Source organism: Colias croceus, chromosome 14, assembly GCF_905220415.1.
Source record: "Colias croceus chromosome 14, ilColCroc2.1".
NCBI lineage: Eukaryota > Metazoa > Arthropoda > Insecta > Lepidoptera > Pieridae > Colias > Colias croceus.
Genome location: NC_059550.1, coordinates 7,349,862 through 7,369,929, shown reverse-complemented (window position 1 = coordinate 7,369,929; position 20,068 = coordinate 7,349,862). Strand labels below are relative to the sequence as shown.

General features: G+C 32.0%; 1 protein-coding gene across 1 annotated transcript in view; it reads right to left on the bottom strand.

Moving 5' to 3' along the window:
• Window positions 1-7,939: 7,939 nt before the first annotated feature.
• LOC123697443 (transmembrane protein 151B-like) overlaps window positions 7,940-20,068 on the bottom strand; it is a 36,153-nt gene continuing 24,024 nt past the window's right edge. The window contains exons 2-8 of the mRNA XM_045643963.1: window positions 18,998-19,146; window positions 18,486-18,689; window positions 16,438-16,522; window positions 12,044-12,209; window positions 10,124-10,247; window positions 9,766-9,886; window positions 7,940-9,677 (exon numbers count right to left, since the gene is read on the bottom strand). Of these exons, the coding sequence (XP_045499919.1) occupies window positions 8,790-9,677; window positions 9,766-9,886; window positions 10,124-10,247; window positions 12,044-12,209; window positions 16,438-16,522; window positions 18,486-18,689; window positions 18,998-19,146 (1,737 nt within the window). The 3' untranslated portion in view covers window positions 7,940-8,789. The remainder of the gene's footprint in view (window positions 9,678-9,765; window positions 9,887-10,123; window positions 10,248-12,043; window positions 12,210-16,437; window positions 16,523-18,485; window positions 18,690-18,997; window positions 19,147-20,068) is intronic.

Below are 20,068 nucleotides of genomic sequence, written 5' to 3'. Positions count from 1 at the left end.
CGGAATGGAATGTTTAATATAATATTTGGAGATATATATTCATGGGTGCGTTTTTATTAGAATTATATATTATGACTACAGCAATATGCCAATCCAGAATTTCGTAAGTAAGTATAAGAAGCACTAAGAATAACTTTTTATAGAATACAAAAGCTACTTTACGACCACAATAGTTATAATATAGTATAAGTTATAATACCCCACAGTTCTATACAAGCTTAATAAATACGTATTACATGTTCGAAAGCTTTTCATATAATATTTCATATACATAAAATTATTTATTTTTCCAAACATGATTATCGGATGAGGAAGAAGGAAGAAGGAAGAGGCTTCTGTGGCCCGCTTCCTTCGTGATAAGAAACTTGATAAGATAACAGAAGCAAATGATACATCAGGAGTGCGGTATCTTAGCCATTCAAACCTGTTTGGGATGAAGTCATAGGTTGGAAGATCGATAAATCTTGCCAGATACCTTTTTATGCCGTGGTAACGCCACGTTCTTTTTTGTTTTGGTTGTTGTAGTAACGAAAGTTACAGTTATTTTACTTTTTACATGCGCAAGCACGCTGCACGCATAATTTTAAGGATTCCATGTTTTGACACAAGCATGTAAAATGTAAAAGGTATGTACATAAAGTGGAATAGATATGTTTGATACTTTTTTAACAGTCAATGTTTATTTTGAACGTAAGTTAAAACTAAAACATCAAAAGGTACAAGACGGTTGCTAGTCTGTAGATCTGTATATTTTATGTAAGTAATTGAATTCGCCTTTCGTACTGAACCTCCAAAGTAATTGAGTTATTGACTGATGTTGAGTCGGTATTTACGTAACGACGGTTATCAGACTGACTCGATAAACATTTGCACGTTTTATTTGCATTTGAATCAATTTTGTAATTCGATTGTGAAAAATTAAGAATACGAGCAAATTTCGTAATGTATAATTGTATTATTCCTTGTAAAACTTGAAACATAACATGTCTGAGCGGGAACATCAATCAACGACGTTTTGTATTCGTATGATATATGGCCTGGCAATATTTCTCTAGATCTACGTTGTGTATCTATATATTTAAAATTGATTCCTACATTTCATATATCAAGTTCAAATCGACGTATTTTTTACTTACGCTGTTTAACAAGGCTCCTATACTCTAAAACTCCACCTATATTATTACTTATGAATAATACATTAATTAAAGTTCCAATATTTTTCATCAACATACTATACATATAATAAAATCGTAGGAAAGTCAAAACTGTACATTGAATTTTTTTTTAAAAGAATACATAATCCATGATCTATAATCGATATAGAAGCCAAAAACATAGTTTTTAGAATTTTTGTCTGTTTGTCTGTATGTCTGTTTGTCTGTATGTATTTCCTTGCTAATCTCAGAAAGTACTGAATAGATTTACTTCAAATTTTGCATGAATATTCCTTAGAGGTCGGGTGAGGATAGTTTATACATATTATCATGATATCACCTTCGGGGGAGGAGCAGTGAACCTTTATTTTTCTTACATATTCCGTGTACTACGACAGCGTACAATCTAAAGACTCATGTTTCAATGTTGGTTTCGAGTAAGCCATGCTATTATCTAGCTTTACAAAATAAAAACTACCTATGTCATTTACGTAATTTGGGCAGAGAAACAGTTTAATGAATTTAGTAGTATAAAGACAAATTTGAAACAGCGCCATCTATGAGATTTCGTAAAAATCAAATCAATTTACATGTTAACACTACTGAACATACTGTTGAAAATTAATAATTTAAATATAATCATGTTATTTATTTAACTCTTTAACCCATATCTTCCCTTCCCTATAAGGTGCGCTTATATTTCGTGTGAATATACTACATTTTTAAAAGTGAGGATAGGTAGATGTTTATTATTTTAAGTCAAACTAGACACCATTACAATTAATCTAACATTGATTGCGTTCATTGGTTACATTTTTAAAATCTTCGAGTTTTATAAATTTATAAAGAATAGAAAAAATTCGATCACGAGGCGGGACTCGAACCCGCATAATTTCGTGATCGAATGTTTCTATTCTTTATAAATTGAATGTCATAAAACCAAAAATATCAAATTCAATCTTCGTGTTTTGTGAATTTTCACCATACAAAAGGTAAGTTATTACTTTTATAGGTATTTATTTTTTATAATATATTTTTTATAATATATATTATTCGTGTATTTTATTGGTTTTATAAAGTATTTTATTACACTTTTAGAATGAAATAATAGAATGATGAATTCTTTTTGACTTTTACAAGATTTTGAGGTGCGTTGGGAACAGTAGTTTGTTGATAAAACTTTATTTGTAAGTAGCTTTTTTTATAGATTTACAATTAACTTTTGATTTTTTTATTTACAGATTCAATATTCATAAAATTATATCGCCTTTGGAAGACTATTTCTGCTGACAATTTTACAACACCACTTGAAAATTGATGATTTGATGATGAAGATAGTGGCAGCGAGGATTAAGTGGAAATTAGTAATCATCCGCTTCGTCAATTTTTGACTGAAGTTAATGTCCAACGTATGGTTCAATCATTGGAAGTATCTCGGGTAATTTTGGAGGATATTTTTCAGGAAGGAGAGAAGGGGCGGCCAACCATATATCAAACTACATACTACGTTTTAGTACCGAAAAAATGTTATTGTCAAATGAAACATAAATTTTGCACTCACAACTGTACAAGTTATGATTTTTATTCTGACTTTGCTGTTATCTGATTATAATATTTATCGTTATGGCTATCGAGGCACCGACCGTACTGGGATGAGAGTACATGACTCATCATCCAGGATTGCTTAGAGCATTTTCACACTGAAAAAGATGTTTTCTTTGAATCGTAGTTGCTTCATTTATTTATTTTTAATCATTTTACACAATATGTTTTATATTTGTCCATTTTCATTATATTTTATAAATAAAATGGAACCAACATAACTTTGTTGTGTATCATTTCTCTATTAATAACCCGTAGGCATATTTTACGAGGCCCCATTTAAGGTGCGGTCCTGAAATTATAAAAAGTTAATGTATACTTTTGCCTAATATAAGCTCAAGCTCATTTTTAGATAAAAAGAATTTAGTTATAAATTTATTAAAATTTAGTAGATAAAAGAAATTAAGTATGTTACGATTTTATAAGAAAACACAGTATATTTATTAGGCGGCGGCCTGGCGGCGGTGATCTCTTCCAGGCAAAAGATATTAATCAGCTCAATAAAATTGAATAGTATGTTGTTAGTTATTCTTTAAATTTACTGATTGTAATGAGCATTTCCGCATGCAAGTTGTATCGTAGTTTAGGTATATCATAGTTTTGACACATTAAAGTTCCAACAAAACCCTCAAATTTTTGAGCAGAGTTGAGCAAGATAATTTAAAAAATGTGCTGTGTTAAGTATTATAGAAAAGGTTAGTTCGTTGATAATTATTATTTCTTCATCATTGACATGTTGTTAAATGTTATTACTAAAATAAACTTTGACTGTTAATCATCTCAATTCTTCAATTCTTCAGTATTTACCTGTATGATTATTGCTTGGTAATTAATATGTATATTTTCATGTCGTATAGCTAATTATAAACATAAGTGTGATGTGAAACTAGCTGGATTTATTTTTACACACTCACAGCCATATATTTTATACTAGCTTCCGCCCGCGACTCCATCCGCGCGGAAAAAATTAAGATTTAGTTTTTTTTCTACGTATTTTTCCGGGATAAAAAGTATCCTATTTTATGCCCAGGATAATAAGGTATAATTATACCAAGTTTCATCGAAATCGAACCGTTAGTTTTCACGTGATGCCTTCACATACAGACAGACAGACAGACAAAATTTTTTTTAATCACATAATATTTGGGTTTGGTATCGATCCAGTAACACCCCCTGCTATTTATTTTTTCAATATTTTCAATGTACAGAATTAACCCTTCAACAGATTTATTATAATATGTAATATAATATAGATTAAAATAGTGTTAATAGTGTAAATCATAATATTTTTTCACAATTAAAAATATTTCCTTTTTTCTTATGGTGTTGGCATCGAATTAAACCGCGCTGTCGTTTCGTTCACTAAAAGTGATGTTATGAGGACCGAATATGTAACCGCCTCAACTTACCTACGGAAACGAGAGTAACCTGCGTTGTCTGTTAGTTATTGTATAGTCGAATTTAACGTTAGGTACCTGGAAATTGGAATCTAAATATACCTATTATGTATACTTATATTAAATCTGTACATGAAATATATTTCCTAAATAACTATCACGGGGTGATTAGGGATCGACACTGATGCTAAAGAAGCAAACAGTAAAATTTTTGTCCGTCTGTCTGTCCGTATAACCGTTACAGAAACAAAAACTACTCGACGGATTTAAACGAAACTTGGTACAATTATTTTTCATACTCCTGAGCAGAGCAGTAACTCCATTTTTAAGCTTTCGTCGCGTGTGCAACCTTTATGGTACACAGAATAAAGCTACACAGAAATCATGTATGAAAGAAATGTTCTCCTTATTATATAAAAAATATCTCCCGACATCATAAATGTCTATCTTTTATGGTTGACTTCCGATAGCTTAGGAGTTCGAAGCTTTCTGATTATATTTGTCTATAACACTCTGAATCTGAAACTTTTACTCAATATGAAGACCGTTTGACAAATGATAGGGTGCATAGATGTCTATCGGTACTCAGGAACTCCCTGGGCGTGTTATAACGCCTAGGCCACAGTATTACAATTTTTCCTACAGCAGGGCGACGAATGTATTTTCGCATAGCAACGGAGGGGAACTCGCGGGGGGTCAAGTGACGCGGGCCACGTACCATTAACATGCTTAGTTTGTGGTACCGACCGAAAGAAAGTCATCGTGTTTTTGTTTTGTTACTATGTAAACTAACGTAATTTAATACTTAGCTACATATTCTATATCGGTGCGCTCAAACTGAATCTACATTTAATTTAGATTATTATATTTTGAAATACTAAGTAATGTAGAATTTAAACCACATTCATTCATGTTTTCCTCAGATTTTCGATTTTCTCCTATTTTAAGATTTTCTTATCAGAGTTTTCAATTTTAATGTAGTTAAATTTTAAAAGAGACAATTAAGAACATTTAAAAATAAAGTGTCACGTATTTTTTTTAAACGACGAATGACCTAAAACGACGTAATCGCGGACGAAGTCGCGGGCAACAGCTAGTAAAAGAATAAATGGAAAAGTTTCGATGTACAGCTAGCTCTATATGTGATATAATCGTACGCAAAAACGGCTAGCCCATAAATAGATAGTTAAACCGATAGAAAGGTACTGTTTTGTATATGTAAAAGTTGGCGTAACCTATTCCTGAATGTTTTAACCCACTACATATTGCCGCAAAGTGCTTTCAGATAGTTTTCGTTTGCGGACCCTGCGGTTCTATCGATTCCAAACTTTTCCCAACTTGAGGCTACACTTTTACATAAATAAACAGTACATGGATACTTTATGTATAAATAACGAACTGACTACAAACCTGTTTTGGCTTTTGTTAGTCTTATAAGGAAAATGTTACAAATTCAGGAATATATTCATTTCGTAAATAAATGTTCGCCTTTATTTTTATTGGCACAAGGGATCAAGTGGTATTTGGGGTTTCTAAATAGCTGTTATACTGTATAAGAATGTGCAATCTATTACCGTATAAGGGCAAAATGAATCAATTTTGAATACTTTATTCTTAATTACGTAAAATATGTATAAATTAGAATGAAAAGAAATCAGATTTTTCTTCTCTTGCAGAATTTCCCAAGAAAATAAATATCGTGATATAAACGTTTTATGATGAAATCAAAATAAGAAAGGAAGTAAAAGCAACACTTCTCACTATATAACAACTTTATAGCCTCTTTATCATAATGTCCATAAAACACATAAAAGTGTATATTACATAATACATAATATATTGGCCATAAACAGAAAGTTTACAGACATTCTTTGAAGTTAATGTTATAAAGATTTTACAAGATTGAGATCATAGCAAACTATTGCAACTTAGTCTCAATGATTACCTATAAAAAAATTATATAATAGTGATGTTTGGTATTTTTTTTTTCTAATTTGATAATAGAATTATACATTTTAAAAGTTTATTATATATTTACAAATTCCAATTTATTTTATTAATCCTATCTTATCACAATGATCCCGATAATTTAGTGAGGGGATTAAGAAAATATAAATAAAACAAACCAGTCTGTAACGTAGTTTATTGAAAATATTAATTTCCTTTTCGCTTATATTACATTCCAAAATATTTTATATTTAGCTTCTATATAAAACAAGTGTACTTAACATGTAATAATCCAGAACGGAACATTAAAAGCTGTAATTTACAATGTTATTTATATATTTAAGTTTAAAATTATAGTCACAATTAATACGTACAATTTTATACAAACTTAATTAAGTAAAAAGCTCTAAATTAACCTTAGAAATATTTAAATATAATGACGTATTTAATAACTAATTAATAAATAAATATTATAATTCTAAGAGTTTTCTATATAAATTCATAAAACAGTAACTGAACATTTATGCTGTTGTAGTATTGAAAATATCGTGATGCACATAATGAAATGTAAATAAATTTCCATTAATTTCTTATAGTTTCAAGTTTTTAAATTACTGTATTAACTTTAAAAAAAGAAATACGTTTCAGATCCTTTCAAATTAGTTCGGAAATAAAAATATCATCTACTTCAAATGTAATTTCGCATACTTACGCAACTGGTAATTTTATATACTATTCCATTTTACATTGGCACTTTTACAATAACCTAACCTATCCTCTAAATGTTACCATTAATTGTATGGTATGTATTTTTAATCTATTTGTTTGATGTTTTATACCAATTACCGTGGAATAGGAACCCATATTGGAGGGATTTTCAAATCGAACATTTTCGTCAATAACACGCAAACGAGAAAAGATAATCCCAAAATATGACAACACAAAATATAACAATGAAAATATGTAGGTATCGAATTTAGCCATTAATTTCGTATTTGAAAACGAATAGATATATCGTATTGATATATCTAGATGGCTATATGGCGTATAGATATATCTAGATGGCTATATGGCGTATAGATATATCTAGATGGCTAGAAAATTATACTTAAGTATAGTAAGACAATAACAAGAAACAATTTCACATTTTTTTAAAGAAATTAACGTATCATTAATGTGTGCGTATTTGATGAGATTTTGTTTACTAAAAGCTTTAACGAAAACAAAAAATACACTTCAAAAAAAGGAAGAAAAGTTTTTTACAGCAAGATCACAATATTTTTTGACATACACCCATTTCACGTATTAATTCAGCAGTTCAAAATTTTAATAATATCTACAAGCGAATTCTAATTTAGTTGGTTCCATCAAACGTACGTAATCGAATATTTCAGACTTAAAATTAGTATCACTTTTGGCGTAATATCTATATTAATCAACATTTTATTTAGAGCGGCTTATCTATGTTCCTATAACTAACATCCTAGATACCAAAATAAAAATAGCCCAGCTTAACCTATTTAAAAGCTTCGCTTAAAAATTCATTAAGTAAATGCCTTTTAATTTGAAAGGTACAGAGAGTTTTTTTTTTGAAGTGAAACTTCTCTATTGGGGTTGGAAAAAAAATTTAGTGCAACATTTTTTCGTTACGCGTGACATTTTTCCGTTACGCGCGCCATCTTTTTCTTATCCTTACCACGCGTGATTTTACGTATTTCTGTAAAGTTGCATATAGTAAATTATTTTTTGAAAAATATGGTCATAAAGAAGTTTCACTTCTTACGTGTGTACACTAGTACACGCACAATTTTTTTTAAGTACGGACACATTTTGCTTGTTTGACTAAATCGTTATAAAGGTAAAATAATGTTTTTACACTGAAAATAAAAGTTCGAAGTTAAATTACTTTCATAAATGAATCAAACAGCAAAGGAAACATAAGGACACGAAATAAATAAACTTCATTTTATCTTACGATAGAAGGCACTGCCTTAGTAGTTATCATAACTTTGACCGATTCTTTGGTATTTATAAAATGTTATTATTTACAATTTAATCAGTTGGAATAATATAATATGGTACTGCAGAAATAACTCCAAAAGGAGTGTAAATGTCGCATATATAATTGACGATATTCAGAATATAAAGGCATTTATCAAATCCTGTTCTTCACATAAATGAAACGTACCAAGTCTTATGAATGTCTTTCACCTTAAAAATTACCTTTTTCTTAAGCAGTAAGCTTTATAATTATGGAATATTTACATTATTCAACAATTAGCATATACATGGGTCGTTTAATAAATAAATAACCAAAACGAGTACCATTTATCATCGACCTATAACAAATGGACTTCAGCTCCCAAAGGCGGAAAGTTTTAATAAGGACAATGTTTCGCAAAATTAATTTGATAAACAATATCTGCATGAGACACAGTTATTATACAGAAATTTTACTGGTGAACGGTTTCGTTTAATTAATAAACTTACTCATTATTTGAGAACAAGTTAATATTATTTACTGATGGGAATAAAATGACGTCATGTTATCAAACAAAGAATAAACTGTAAGCTCTTTTTAAATGGTATTGCCGAAAATACAATATTAATAACGTCACTCAGTCATTTTACAGCCTAGTTTATAACTAGTATTGCACCATTAAAATAGCATAATTATACGAAGCACTATCTATAGGTGTGTTTCTTCGCCGGATTCATCGCAGGGAACCCTAACAGCTTTGGCTCCAGCTAAAACACCAACACCCTCTAAACAGGACCTTCTATTTGAAAGAACATCTCTCAAAAACGCTCGTCTAGGGCCACCGAAATCTGTCCCAGTTATAGACCTAGTTAACTTTCTTAGAGCTGGTAATTTCAAAGCCTCTTCGTACGTAGGAGGCTCATCCGTAGGAGTAGTTTGAGCTCGACCTCCAAATGGATCTCTAGACGAAATAGGAGAAAGTTCTCTTGAGAAATAAATAGCACCCTCCCTATTTTGTACCTGCGGTTCTGGAATTTGTTCATAATTGACGTTATTTGTTAAGTCTTCTAAAATCTGTCTAGCACTACGACCTGTAGTTAACACTCCCGCCCAGGATCTTCTATTCAGCTGCTTCGCTTCATTCGATCTAGAACTACCGGCTATGTTATTACTAGAATGAGTCCCAGATATTGTTACCTTTGGTCTTCTGGGCGGTTCATCGAAGGAAGCCGCTTTGATTGCTGGTCTGGTAGGTCTTTCCGATTCTATATCAATTACCACGCCAGAGTTTGAAGTTTCAGCGGGTTCTTCTCGTACTGCCGCGTCAATTCGCATGGCTTCTGAATAGGAAGGTACTATGGCACAGTTACCTCGAATAGCGGCGAATAATTCTAAACTATCAACTGTAGAAGCGTGTGAAAGTGGGAGAGTTCGAGGTGGTCTTGGAGCTGAACATAGAACAGCACTTTGTTCATCTGCTAACGCCCAAGAGTAATTTGTGTTTGGGACGGGTGGAAGTGTGTCAGATAAATGTGTATCCAAGTCTAACTGTCGACTCGGATCTAATTCGTAGTTTGTACCAAATATTTTCGTAATCTGTAACAATAAATTTAATATAATTGATGAAAAAAAAAATTGTGGAAAAATTATCATTGAAATCGACGTAGAACGTGGTAGAACTTACCGTATAATGTACGTATGCTGTATTACATTCTATAACAATTCTAAGAGGCCATGATAGAAGAAGGCAAGACAACGTCCAGAATAGAAGCTGTGAAGAATACCAAGGACATCGGTCGGTGTCCCTAAAATAAACAGATATTAAAAATACGGGGAAAGTAATTTTATCCAAAAACAAAAACAATCATTGGCTAATTAATTTTATTAAATCCGGTCAAAAAGCTTACTCCTAAGTTTTAATTAAACGTCCAATACACACTGAAATATTTGTAGGTAAAGCGTACAAATATTAACACTATTTATTATGAAAACGTGTTTCATGACACATGTAATATTAATATCTCATAAAATGTATACCATACCTATAAGCCACCATGTACTCTTTAAACGAGCTGACGCCAATTAGATCCAACCCTTCACGCATTTCCATGAAATCATCAAATCTTTCATGCTCCGCGAAGAACCTTGATCTTTGATCTTCAAATTCTGTAAAATAATTATTAATGAGCGCAAACTTGGTTTACGCTTTATAAGAAAATTAATTTAAAACTTCTTTGTTGTAATCGAAATTTCAGTTCCGCTAAAAGAGCTATAAATAACAGCCCCGAGTACTCTTTGAATTTCTTCATTCCCAAAGGAGATAAAACGGAATGAATATGGCAAGCTCGAAACAGATTAAATTCAACTTTTTAATGTAATTTTTCCAGACATTTCTAATCCAATATTTGAATATAAAATAGGTTATAGAAATGTTACATCTTGTTTTTTAACTGTAATATCTAATAAAAAGAAATAAGACATTATTTTTGGGATGCTTACTTATGCGATTACCATAATTAACTTAAAAATTATAAACAGGACTACATTTCCAACCAATTCGATCTTTGTGCAATATTGTATGTCTACTAGACATTAATTAATAAACCAATAATTGTGATCGATACTTGATTACAGCGTTAAATGCATTTTTCCCGGGTCTAACAATATTATCCTTCCGACTGAAAGCGCACACGTAAGCCAATATTCTCGTCACAAAAGCTACTACATCAATTAAATTGGTTTCAATTTGCCTTGAGTTCACTATAATCTGTAGTGTGCAATGTGCATGTTTTACCGTCTACTTCGCGTAATTTAGTTTGCAAACTCCATCTGCGCTACGTAATTCTGCTCCGTGGCTATTTATTAGATGCGCCAGCTCTAATTATTAAAACTATAATGCAATAGACGCCATTTGCATGTAAGATCCGTTTCTCTAATTGCGCTGTGAATTCTTTTTTCTCGTACTTTTACTTTGCATTCGAGTCGGTTGATAATAAATAATTAGAAAGAAATCATTTGACCCTGTTGTTTCAGTATATTACGTAACATCCTTATCCTACCTATTATTACTTGGTAATGATACTTCAGAAAGTGGCTTGTTGATGGGCATATGAACGAATAAATAAGACATCGATCCTAAAAAGGTTCTCCTTATCGAAGCGTTCTTATGAGTGTCATAATATGTAATGAATGCTATAGAGACGCCACATTGAGTCAGGTCTGACACGCTTAGTATCGTTTTTCTATATAATAATATTGCATCGCTTGAACTGATATTTTAATATCGTGCCATCTAGAACGTTCCGCGATATGCATCGACATTCGGCAACAAAGCTTTTATTGGCATGGTAACAAAAGTGAAATAGCACCTATTTTATTGCTCTTTTTATTTTGCGTATTTGTTTTTATTGCAGAGGCTTTTAACACGTTTGATATGAGTGAGGAAATATATTGTACGTTTGGTAAAAATGTAGTTGCTTTTTGTGTTTCGAAAGCTTTGATTTTGGAAAACAGAATATAAATTCATTGTTTCTCTACACGTATCGCGTTTTACCAACATTATTACTATAACAGAGCTTACTTATTTCTCATAATCCTTATGTCTGCAAATACTACGAGCGCCTGATACTGGAGTTTCGATCTTCACCGTGTAACGACCGTAACGACTCTCATTTGTATTCTAGTGCACGTATCGTGATGCAACATTGTACGAACGCAGCGATTTACGTATAACAATATGTAAACTAGATATAAAATAAGGAAAGACTCTGAGTATAAAGATAATCTTACAATTTGAAAAAAGTATTCGAGTAAAAAAGTATTCGAACATCTTACAATTTGACCTTGAGCAGAATCCTTGTCTTCTTGTTCATAAAGTTCCATTGATTAATGGACTCAATAAGACTGTATGAAAAGAAAACTAATATAATATATCTAACAGTAGCTAAATATGATATGCTTACCGCTAGCTGCTTCAATGTTAGCAAACGCAAAGCCCTTGCTAAACCTCACTTTAGTGATGGGTGTACTTGTATCAAGCACCAGGTTTCTTGATGCGTCTTTTTGTCCACAGCAGGCATGGGCAAAAGATGTACTCGCGCTGTGCGTGTTCACTCTTTCGTAATATACCTGTTTGAATAATATAAAAGATGTAAGAAAATGTACTACTGCATAAACATGTAAGACACGACAAATCGTACCTCAATGTTATAGCAAATTGAATAAAGTTGTCGTAGGAAAACCGTAGAAAATCGAATTAATGTTTGTATATTATGAAAATTTATCATTAACGTTTTTGAAAAATTATTTTCCAGGAAAATTTTTATGCTCCGACCTAGTCGCTTCCTTGTTAGGTAATCAATGGTAATTGTTCCTATGTTAGAGGCTAATGTGTTCAATACTATATAGAATGAATTGATGCGATATGCACCCGTCTCACACAAGGGGAACACGGGACTTCACTTGTCACCGAAACATGTTATAGTTGTGTGTACGTATATAATTCATAGGTATACTCTATAGCATAGTGTGAATGCATTAGAATTTTTGTGCGATTCTATTAATAAAAGTTCTATAATAATAGTAATTTTGAGTTGTGATAGCTTTATGGTAATCAGTTCCATCTTCAATCAAAGCCCAGCTAAAGTAGCTAATGTGATACAATAAGTGAAAGAAACTGGCATTATTTTAACTCGTATCTAATCAGTTTGTTGCTATATATTGTTTCAACCATCTTCGAAAATCTGTGATCAATGCTATGAGTTCAAATAGATTGATAAGTTGAAATTTTCATTCTATATTTCGTTGAAAAGGTGCCTTGATAATAGGCTCATAGCGATAAGATAATGAATGAAATGCTCTCCCTCACAATGCTGCCTTGCAGTTAACAACCTTTGATGCTTCAGTAATTTCTAAATTAAAGTGAAAAAGACAGTTCAACGACCAGATCATTCAAGAATTTAAAAACGAACGCTAAACCTAAATATAATAAATTAATTTCTCGTATATATTTTCAATTCGATTCTTATGATTTTGTGCATTTTTATCGAACATTGACTTTAATTCTTTGTATTCAGATGCAAATATTTCATTTTATCTTCTACGGGGCGATGCACCTACGAGAAGTTTATTCAAAGTCAAACGTGTTAAATTCTGCAATATGTATTTGACAAATTGTTTTCAACGACATAAAATCTACAAACATTTTTCTATAATAGAGTACCTAAATATTTTTTCCAAACATTAACAAGGTTTCGCTACGTTATAACATTTTCTTAATACGCTTATCCATTAAATACTAATTAAATTGTTAAAGACCAATTTCTCAACAAATTATAAGTTTGTAATAATAGTTAAATGTCACTAAACATGGTTTTTGCTAGTGTAGCATCATGATAAATAATAGCATATAAATATTGTTCCTTATTTATTACCTACCTCTATAAACTTGACAAAACATTTTTACATAAAAGTTCCTAAATTCAAACCTTCAAAAACTTTCGGATTTATCATAATTATAGGATTTATAGGGTATATAATATATAATATGTAGTTAGATAAGTTTCTATAGTAATAATATTTGCTATGCAGGAATCTTTAGACGTTACCTATTCATATAAAATGTTTTATATAACATCGCTGCAATTTGCTGAATGTAGTGATAATAAATCACACACTAAATATTGCGTGTACGTTACAGGTAGAACTAACGTTGGTTGGAACAGCGCATTAATATGCATGAACCGTGGTACAGCTGACTTACAGTCGGTTACCGTTTTGTAAAATATTAGTTCTGAAGGATGGCCTAGAACGGAATATATAATGTGAAATAGGTTTGCTAAGCACTTAGTCTAAGCTAAGCACTTATTTATGTTTTAGTTAATAACAACTACCTAAAGATATTCGTAAAAGTAGTTTGGATATTTCGAATCGATGGTAAAAAGATTGCTTATTCAAAGATGTTTTATTTTTGGTTTTCTTCTCCTAACTTTATCAAAATTATTATGTCACTAGAATGTATATCATATTTTTAGAAAAGTTATTGTAGGTACACGTTTAATAAGCTTTCATTCAATATCACAGATTCAATATAGTCTGTTAGGTACTGTGAAATACACGCTTCACTCGGTCGCCTTAAAAATGATATAAATTTTTTTCATCGTGTATTACAAGACAAGAAGAGCCTTAACAAGAAACTTTTCAATTCCAATTCCACAAGAAACAGGTAGGTACAGTTTTCAATACGCTAGCTATAAACATTAATTAATAATATATTCATATTTCACACCGTATTTCACACTTTGCTTTGAAACTAAATTGGGAAACATATTTCAATAACATTGTTAGTGGCATTTACCCGTTTATTCAAATAACGGTTCACACGTTCCAGTTTCCGTTATATCCTAAATAACATTATTTTTGTTCAAATCATCTGGAATACGGAACCATTTATCTTTTTATTTATATTTTTATCGCGTAAAGCTGCCATATTTATCGCTTAAAATTTATTCTAATCCTTTCTGTTACGTGATCTTAATTTTTGCGTTTGTATTTGAATAACGGTTGTAAAATTATTCGATTTTTTATGACACTTGTGCAGTAAAGCTGTATATGTTACCGGCCAAACCCGATTTCAGGACAAACTAGTTTAGCCTAGGCTAAACTAGTTCGTCCTATACACGTTCGGATGAATTGGTATAGCCTAGGCCAAACTAGTTCATCCTAAGACCAATAGGATAAATCAGTTCAGGCTAGGCCATTTTTTTTGCGCGTCGACGGAGTCGTCCCCGCTTCCCTTCTTTCTGTGTAGTTTTTTTTTTAAGAAACCTAACCTAACCTAACGGCTAACTTAACCTAAACCTAAAGTATTTATTTAAGGATAAAATAGTTTGGCCTAGTCTAAACTAATTTATCCTATTGGTCTTAGGATAAAGTAGTTTGGCCTAGGCTATACCAGTTCATCCGATCGTGTATAGGATCGTGTATAAATAGTGTACCTAAGCATGACTAATGACATTTCCCTGTAACTAATTTCGTACAAAAATTGGGATCAAATTCTTTACTACGTAATGTATTCCGATGTGGGGTGAAGGATTAGCATATCAAAAGGGGTTGGAAGTAACTAATGCTTGTACAGCGGCAATATTCCATATATACAATTGAATTTGGGTGTGTTTGACTCTATTTGATGTGAGGTGTGTGTCTATTGTTGTTTGAGAGAGATGTGTTTTAAGTTTTATTATGAAAATGTAGAGAAATCCGGCAATTTATTCAATTATTGATGGACGAGATAAGTATTTAAAAGAGCGTATGTACCGAGCACAAGTTTCAGAAGTGAAACTTCATAGGCAAGATTCAAAGATATCAAAAACGTCGCCTTAGTGCTGATTTACACAGGGTCAGTAGACAAGTCAGTCGCAGCGCCAATTTCGGCGCCGCGACAGACTTTAACTGTTTACATGAAGTAAGTAGTAGTGGTGCGTTTCTCACGGTGACCACACGTTTGTGAAGTCAGTGGGAAAAATGAATTCGCGAAAACAACTGAAACGACGATTTAATTATTTGTTGAAAAATTTATCAATTTTGCTGTTGAATTAGTTAATAGAAATTGTAGAAAATGAGATATAACTAAAAATAAACGACAATGGGTAAGAAAATGGATATAGGGATTTAATATCCCAAAGGCACTCGTTTTTGCCATATAATTGCAACAATTTGAAGGTTTCGTCTTCGCTTACGGGTCATTTTTATCGCCAGCGAAAAAAACGTGGTCACTCTACAACGCAGCAGCAATGATAACCACGCACTGACTTGTCTGTTTACACGGGGTTTATTTGGCTGACTTGGGGGTGCGCGGGTAGCGGGGGGCGCCAACTGACTCTAAAATATTCGTGTCCGAATATTCAACTCAGCGCTGAGTTCAAGCCTCTGTACTGACTTCAAATCTGTTTACACAGGGTTTTTTTCGGGTCAGCACTGATTTGCCGCGAATTTGTAGTCAGTTACTGACCCTGTGTAAATCAGCACTTACTCCATTGCCTGACGGTATTGCCAGGTCGCGAACTTGAAATCTTACTTCCAATGTGCCTAAAAAAATTTCACTTCAAAAATGAGTAATGAGAATAATCTATTTTCTTTATTTGTAAAAAATATACGTCAACGTTTCTATTTTTCAACTATATGAAATTGGAAAAACCTTCCTTTATTGAATATACATTTTATCCGCATTCATTTTTCATCCTGCATAATTTATCGAGTTTTCTATTGCACATTATTATAACATATTTAATCTATATTACGTGTAAAATATGTTATATATATTTCATATTTAATCTATATTGCGTGTAAAATATGTTACCTGTGTTGTGGTATACGCATCGCCGTTCCTGTATCTAGTGACTTGTCTCTTCCGTCGCACGTAGTGGTAACAAATTGCTTTCCACCTGTTAAAGACAATGTTTATGTTACGAGTTAATAAAGCCTTGATATAAATTAAAAATAAATTTTAGTTATATAATGATCATGGTAAATATTCTGGGTTAAATTATTAGTTTTGTTAGAGTAGCTTTAAACTTTCACATTAGAGAATGTGGCCTACAAATGTATATACCAATAAAAAATGAAATTATAATAGAAATGGGAAGTTCTGAAAACAAAATCAATAAATATTATAAACATTTAGTAATAATACGATGATTTTCACACACTATTTCATGAACGAGGGATCGAGCGCGAGCCATATAGCCATATAGTGTCTCAATTTTTCCACTAAAAGTGATTGTTTTAATTTTATTATTACAATTCTGTATGAAGAAATTATAGAGGTGTTTTTATAAATAGATATTTGCTTTTAATATAAGTGCCACAATAAATTGTTGTAATTTAGCAGAGGTTCAAACAATTCAAAGTACAAAGTAGTGCCTCTGAAATTAAATCCGCTTACATTAAAAGCTTTATAATAATTTGCTTCTGCTCAACACGATGCCGCTTTTATTAAATTCATTTTTAATTTAAAACAACCTTTGAATTTATCTTTACTTTAGCATTCCGTGTTTTCATTCAATTGTTCCCCACGTGTATATTCAGTGCGTTTAAACGCTTTATTTTAAGGATTTTTAATAAAATAAAAATAGGAATAGGTTTATTTTAACAGCAATATTAACTTGCAATACTGAATGCTATATTTATTTTTACGAGCGGAATCAATTTAGCGGCAAGAACTAAAAAGTTACGAGTGCAAAACGCTGGGAATTTTCCGATTTTTATTTCATTTCGTTCAATTAAATGTTTCCTGAAGGGGCAAAACTTAAGAGGCGTGCTTGTCCAGGCCCAACTAGGTAGTTTCATTAGCCGTAGTCAAGCACCCTACACGTAAAAGGCTGGCTAATTTAACGGTTCAGCGATCTGCGACTCCGAGTTTTAAACTAATAATGCAAACGCTATTGTTTCGCTCCGAATCAACTTGTAGGCTGCGGAATTTTGCTGATATCTTATTTCGTAACAAAATGGATACATAAGATTTTCCTAGTATTAAACTCATATGAAATAAGTACATTTTGTACCAACATTCCGAATTTGCGATGGAATTCCCACGCGCAGCTTATTTTATTTAATCGTATTACAGTAGCTTGACACGCGGCTTATAACTTTACCCTGACGTTCAATTTCCCAGAATAGTAGCAAAAGTTACATTTTGAATTTAAGTTTAAACAAATATTGGTTTTTTAATCAACTCTTTTTAGATTAATAGCTAATTTACATCTCTATTTTATACAGTATTTATTTAAATAATGTTAATAACTTATGGAATAAGTAAGCGACCGACGCAATTTTGTAAACATAGAGCTTTATATGTAAATTTGAATGATTATCGCAGTTAATATTCCCCAGCAAAGGCGAAGGAATTTCAGTAAATTTTCATTCATTTGAAAGGTTAAGGCGAAACAGTTGAAGTATGGCTTGGAATAGTGCCAAAGTTTATAACTAGACATGAATTCAACAACTACGTAGTTGAACCGCTTGAATTCAAGGGTCAAATACTTATTTGAATTGTTCTATCGCGACTGGTCGAGATTTGAAGATTAATTCGTTTGTTCAAATCAAATTATTGTGGATTTTAGACCGGGTTGTGAGAAATGACTGTGAATTGATTGCTTGACATTGCTATGATTTTTATCGTTTTAATGTCGCCTAGATATTCTTGACAACATTAAAATGTAAACTTCTATGATGTAGGAATGTAATTTAAGACAAACTTACCAGACCCTCGGAGTGGCGTACTCTAGCAGACACTGCAGCCACATCTACGCGCCTGGCTAACTGTATTCTGGCTGTACTGTGGTAGAATTCCACCAAGTATACTAAATAGAGGACTACAATAATCAAATTAAGATAAGAGAAACTTACCAGACCCTCGGAGTGGCTGTCCTCATAGAGTGTACTCTAGCAGACACTGCAGCCACATCTACGCGCCTGGCTAACTGTATTCTGGCTGTACTGTGGTAGCATTCCACCAAGTATACTAAATAGAGGAGTAGCACGAATGCTATCGGGATGTATGCGTAGCCCACGTCACAGGGTGATTCGCGAACTGTCTGCTTTATTGGATACCTGTGGGATTTGATAAAATTATAGTCCATGTTCGAAATAAATGAAAAAAGAATAAACTAGTTCATTTTTAATGAGTAAAATAAATTTTCAATGAATGAAATCTTGCTCGTTAAACAAAATTAAGTGAAGATATTACGTTACGACGATGGAGTGTACTTTACCTCACTTACTTATTAACTTTAATTTTGTGCACTTTTACAGTTACAGTTTATCAATTATTTAATGAGATGTTCTATAACAGTCTAGCAAGATATATACTAAATTATATTCAAACAAAGTTGAAATAAAATACGTATATGTATACATACTTAGTAAGATCAATAAGTTGCCTATCGATTTCTGCAGTATTGCACCAGGCGACGGACGCGAGGCAGCCGGCAATCATCAGCGTCAGGAGGAAGCACTTCCAATTGCCCTCCCGCCGCAGTACTCCGCCGAGACTCTGTTGTCTTGGCCGCTGTGAGATATAAAAAGATAATATTTGAAAGTGAAAACGAATAATTAATATTGTTGAGTTTTTGCAGGAAATAGGAAGGGACGCAGAAGGAGTACAGTATTGCTATCTTTTTAAAAGACTTCAAAAAAAAGGAGGAGGTTATCAATTCGGCCGGTATGTTTTTTTTTATATATGTACACCGATTACTCCGAGGTTTCTGAACCGATTTACGTGATTCTTTTTTTGTTCGATGCGGGATAGTGTCGAATTGGTCCCATAAAAATTTTATTCGGATAGGCCCAGTTGTTTTTATTTTATGAGCATTTTTGTCTGTAGGTATTTGTGAATTTTGCAAGTGCAAGTTTGAAGTCGGTTGTTTTTAACGCAGTTATCACTTGTGTTTATGAATTTGAGTATACGAATGTCATGCAAAAATTTAAGATTTCTGTTTACCAAATCTTTCTAACTCCGGAAGCTTTATAAACTACTTTAACTACTTTTAACAGAGAATATTCAATATGTAGAAACAGTATGAAATAAGATAATGTGGAAATAAAAGCGTCTATAGCGAGTGGAGCTTGCCAAGCCTAGTTAGACAATAATGTAATGACCTAAAAAGATGCTTATCTCGGTACATTAGTATTATACGGAGGAATTACTACAATAAATCACTGTTAGATTATATGGAGAGATTTAGTTTTAAAATAGTAGGTACATGAGACAATACTAAGGAAATTACATGTACTTAACTATTTTTATTTAGATATTTACTACGCTAATGTAACTTATAAGTAGGTATATTTTAAAACAAACCATATACCAATGTTATATTCTTTTATTCATTGATTTGATAAAAAATCTGTACCACACAAATTATAATTTTGGTATTGTGAAAAGCTATTAAATCGCAAGTTTTATAATTAGGTTTTACATTGTAGCACTA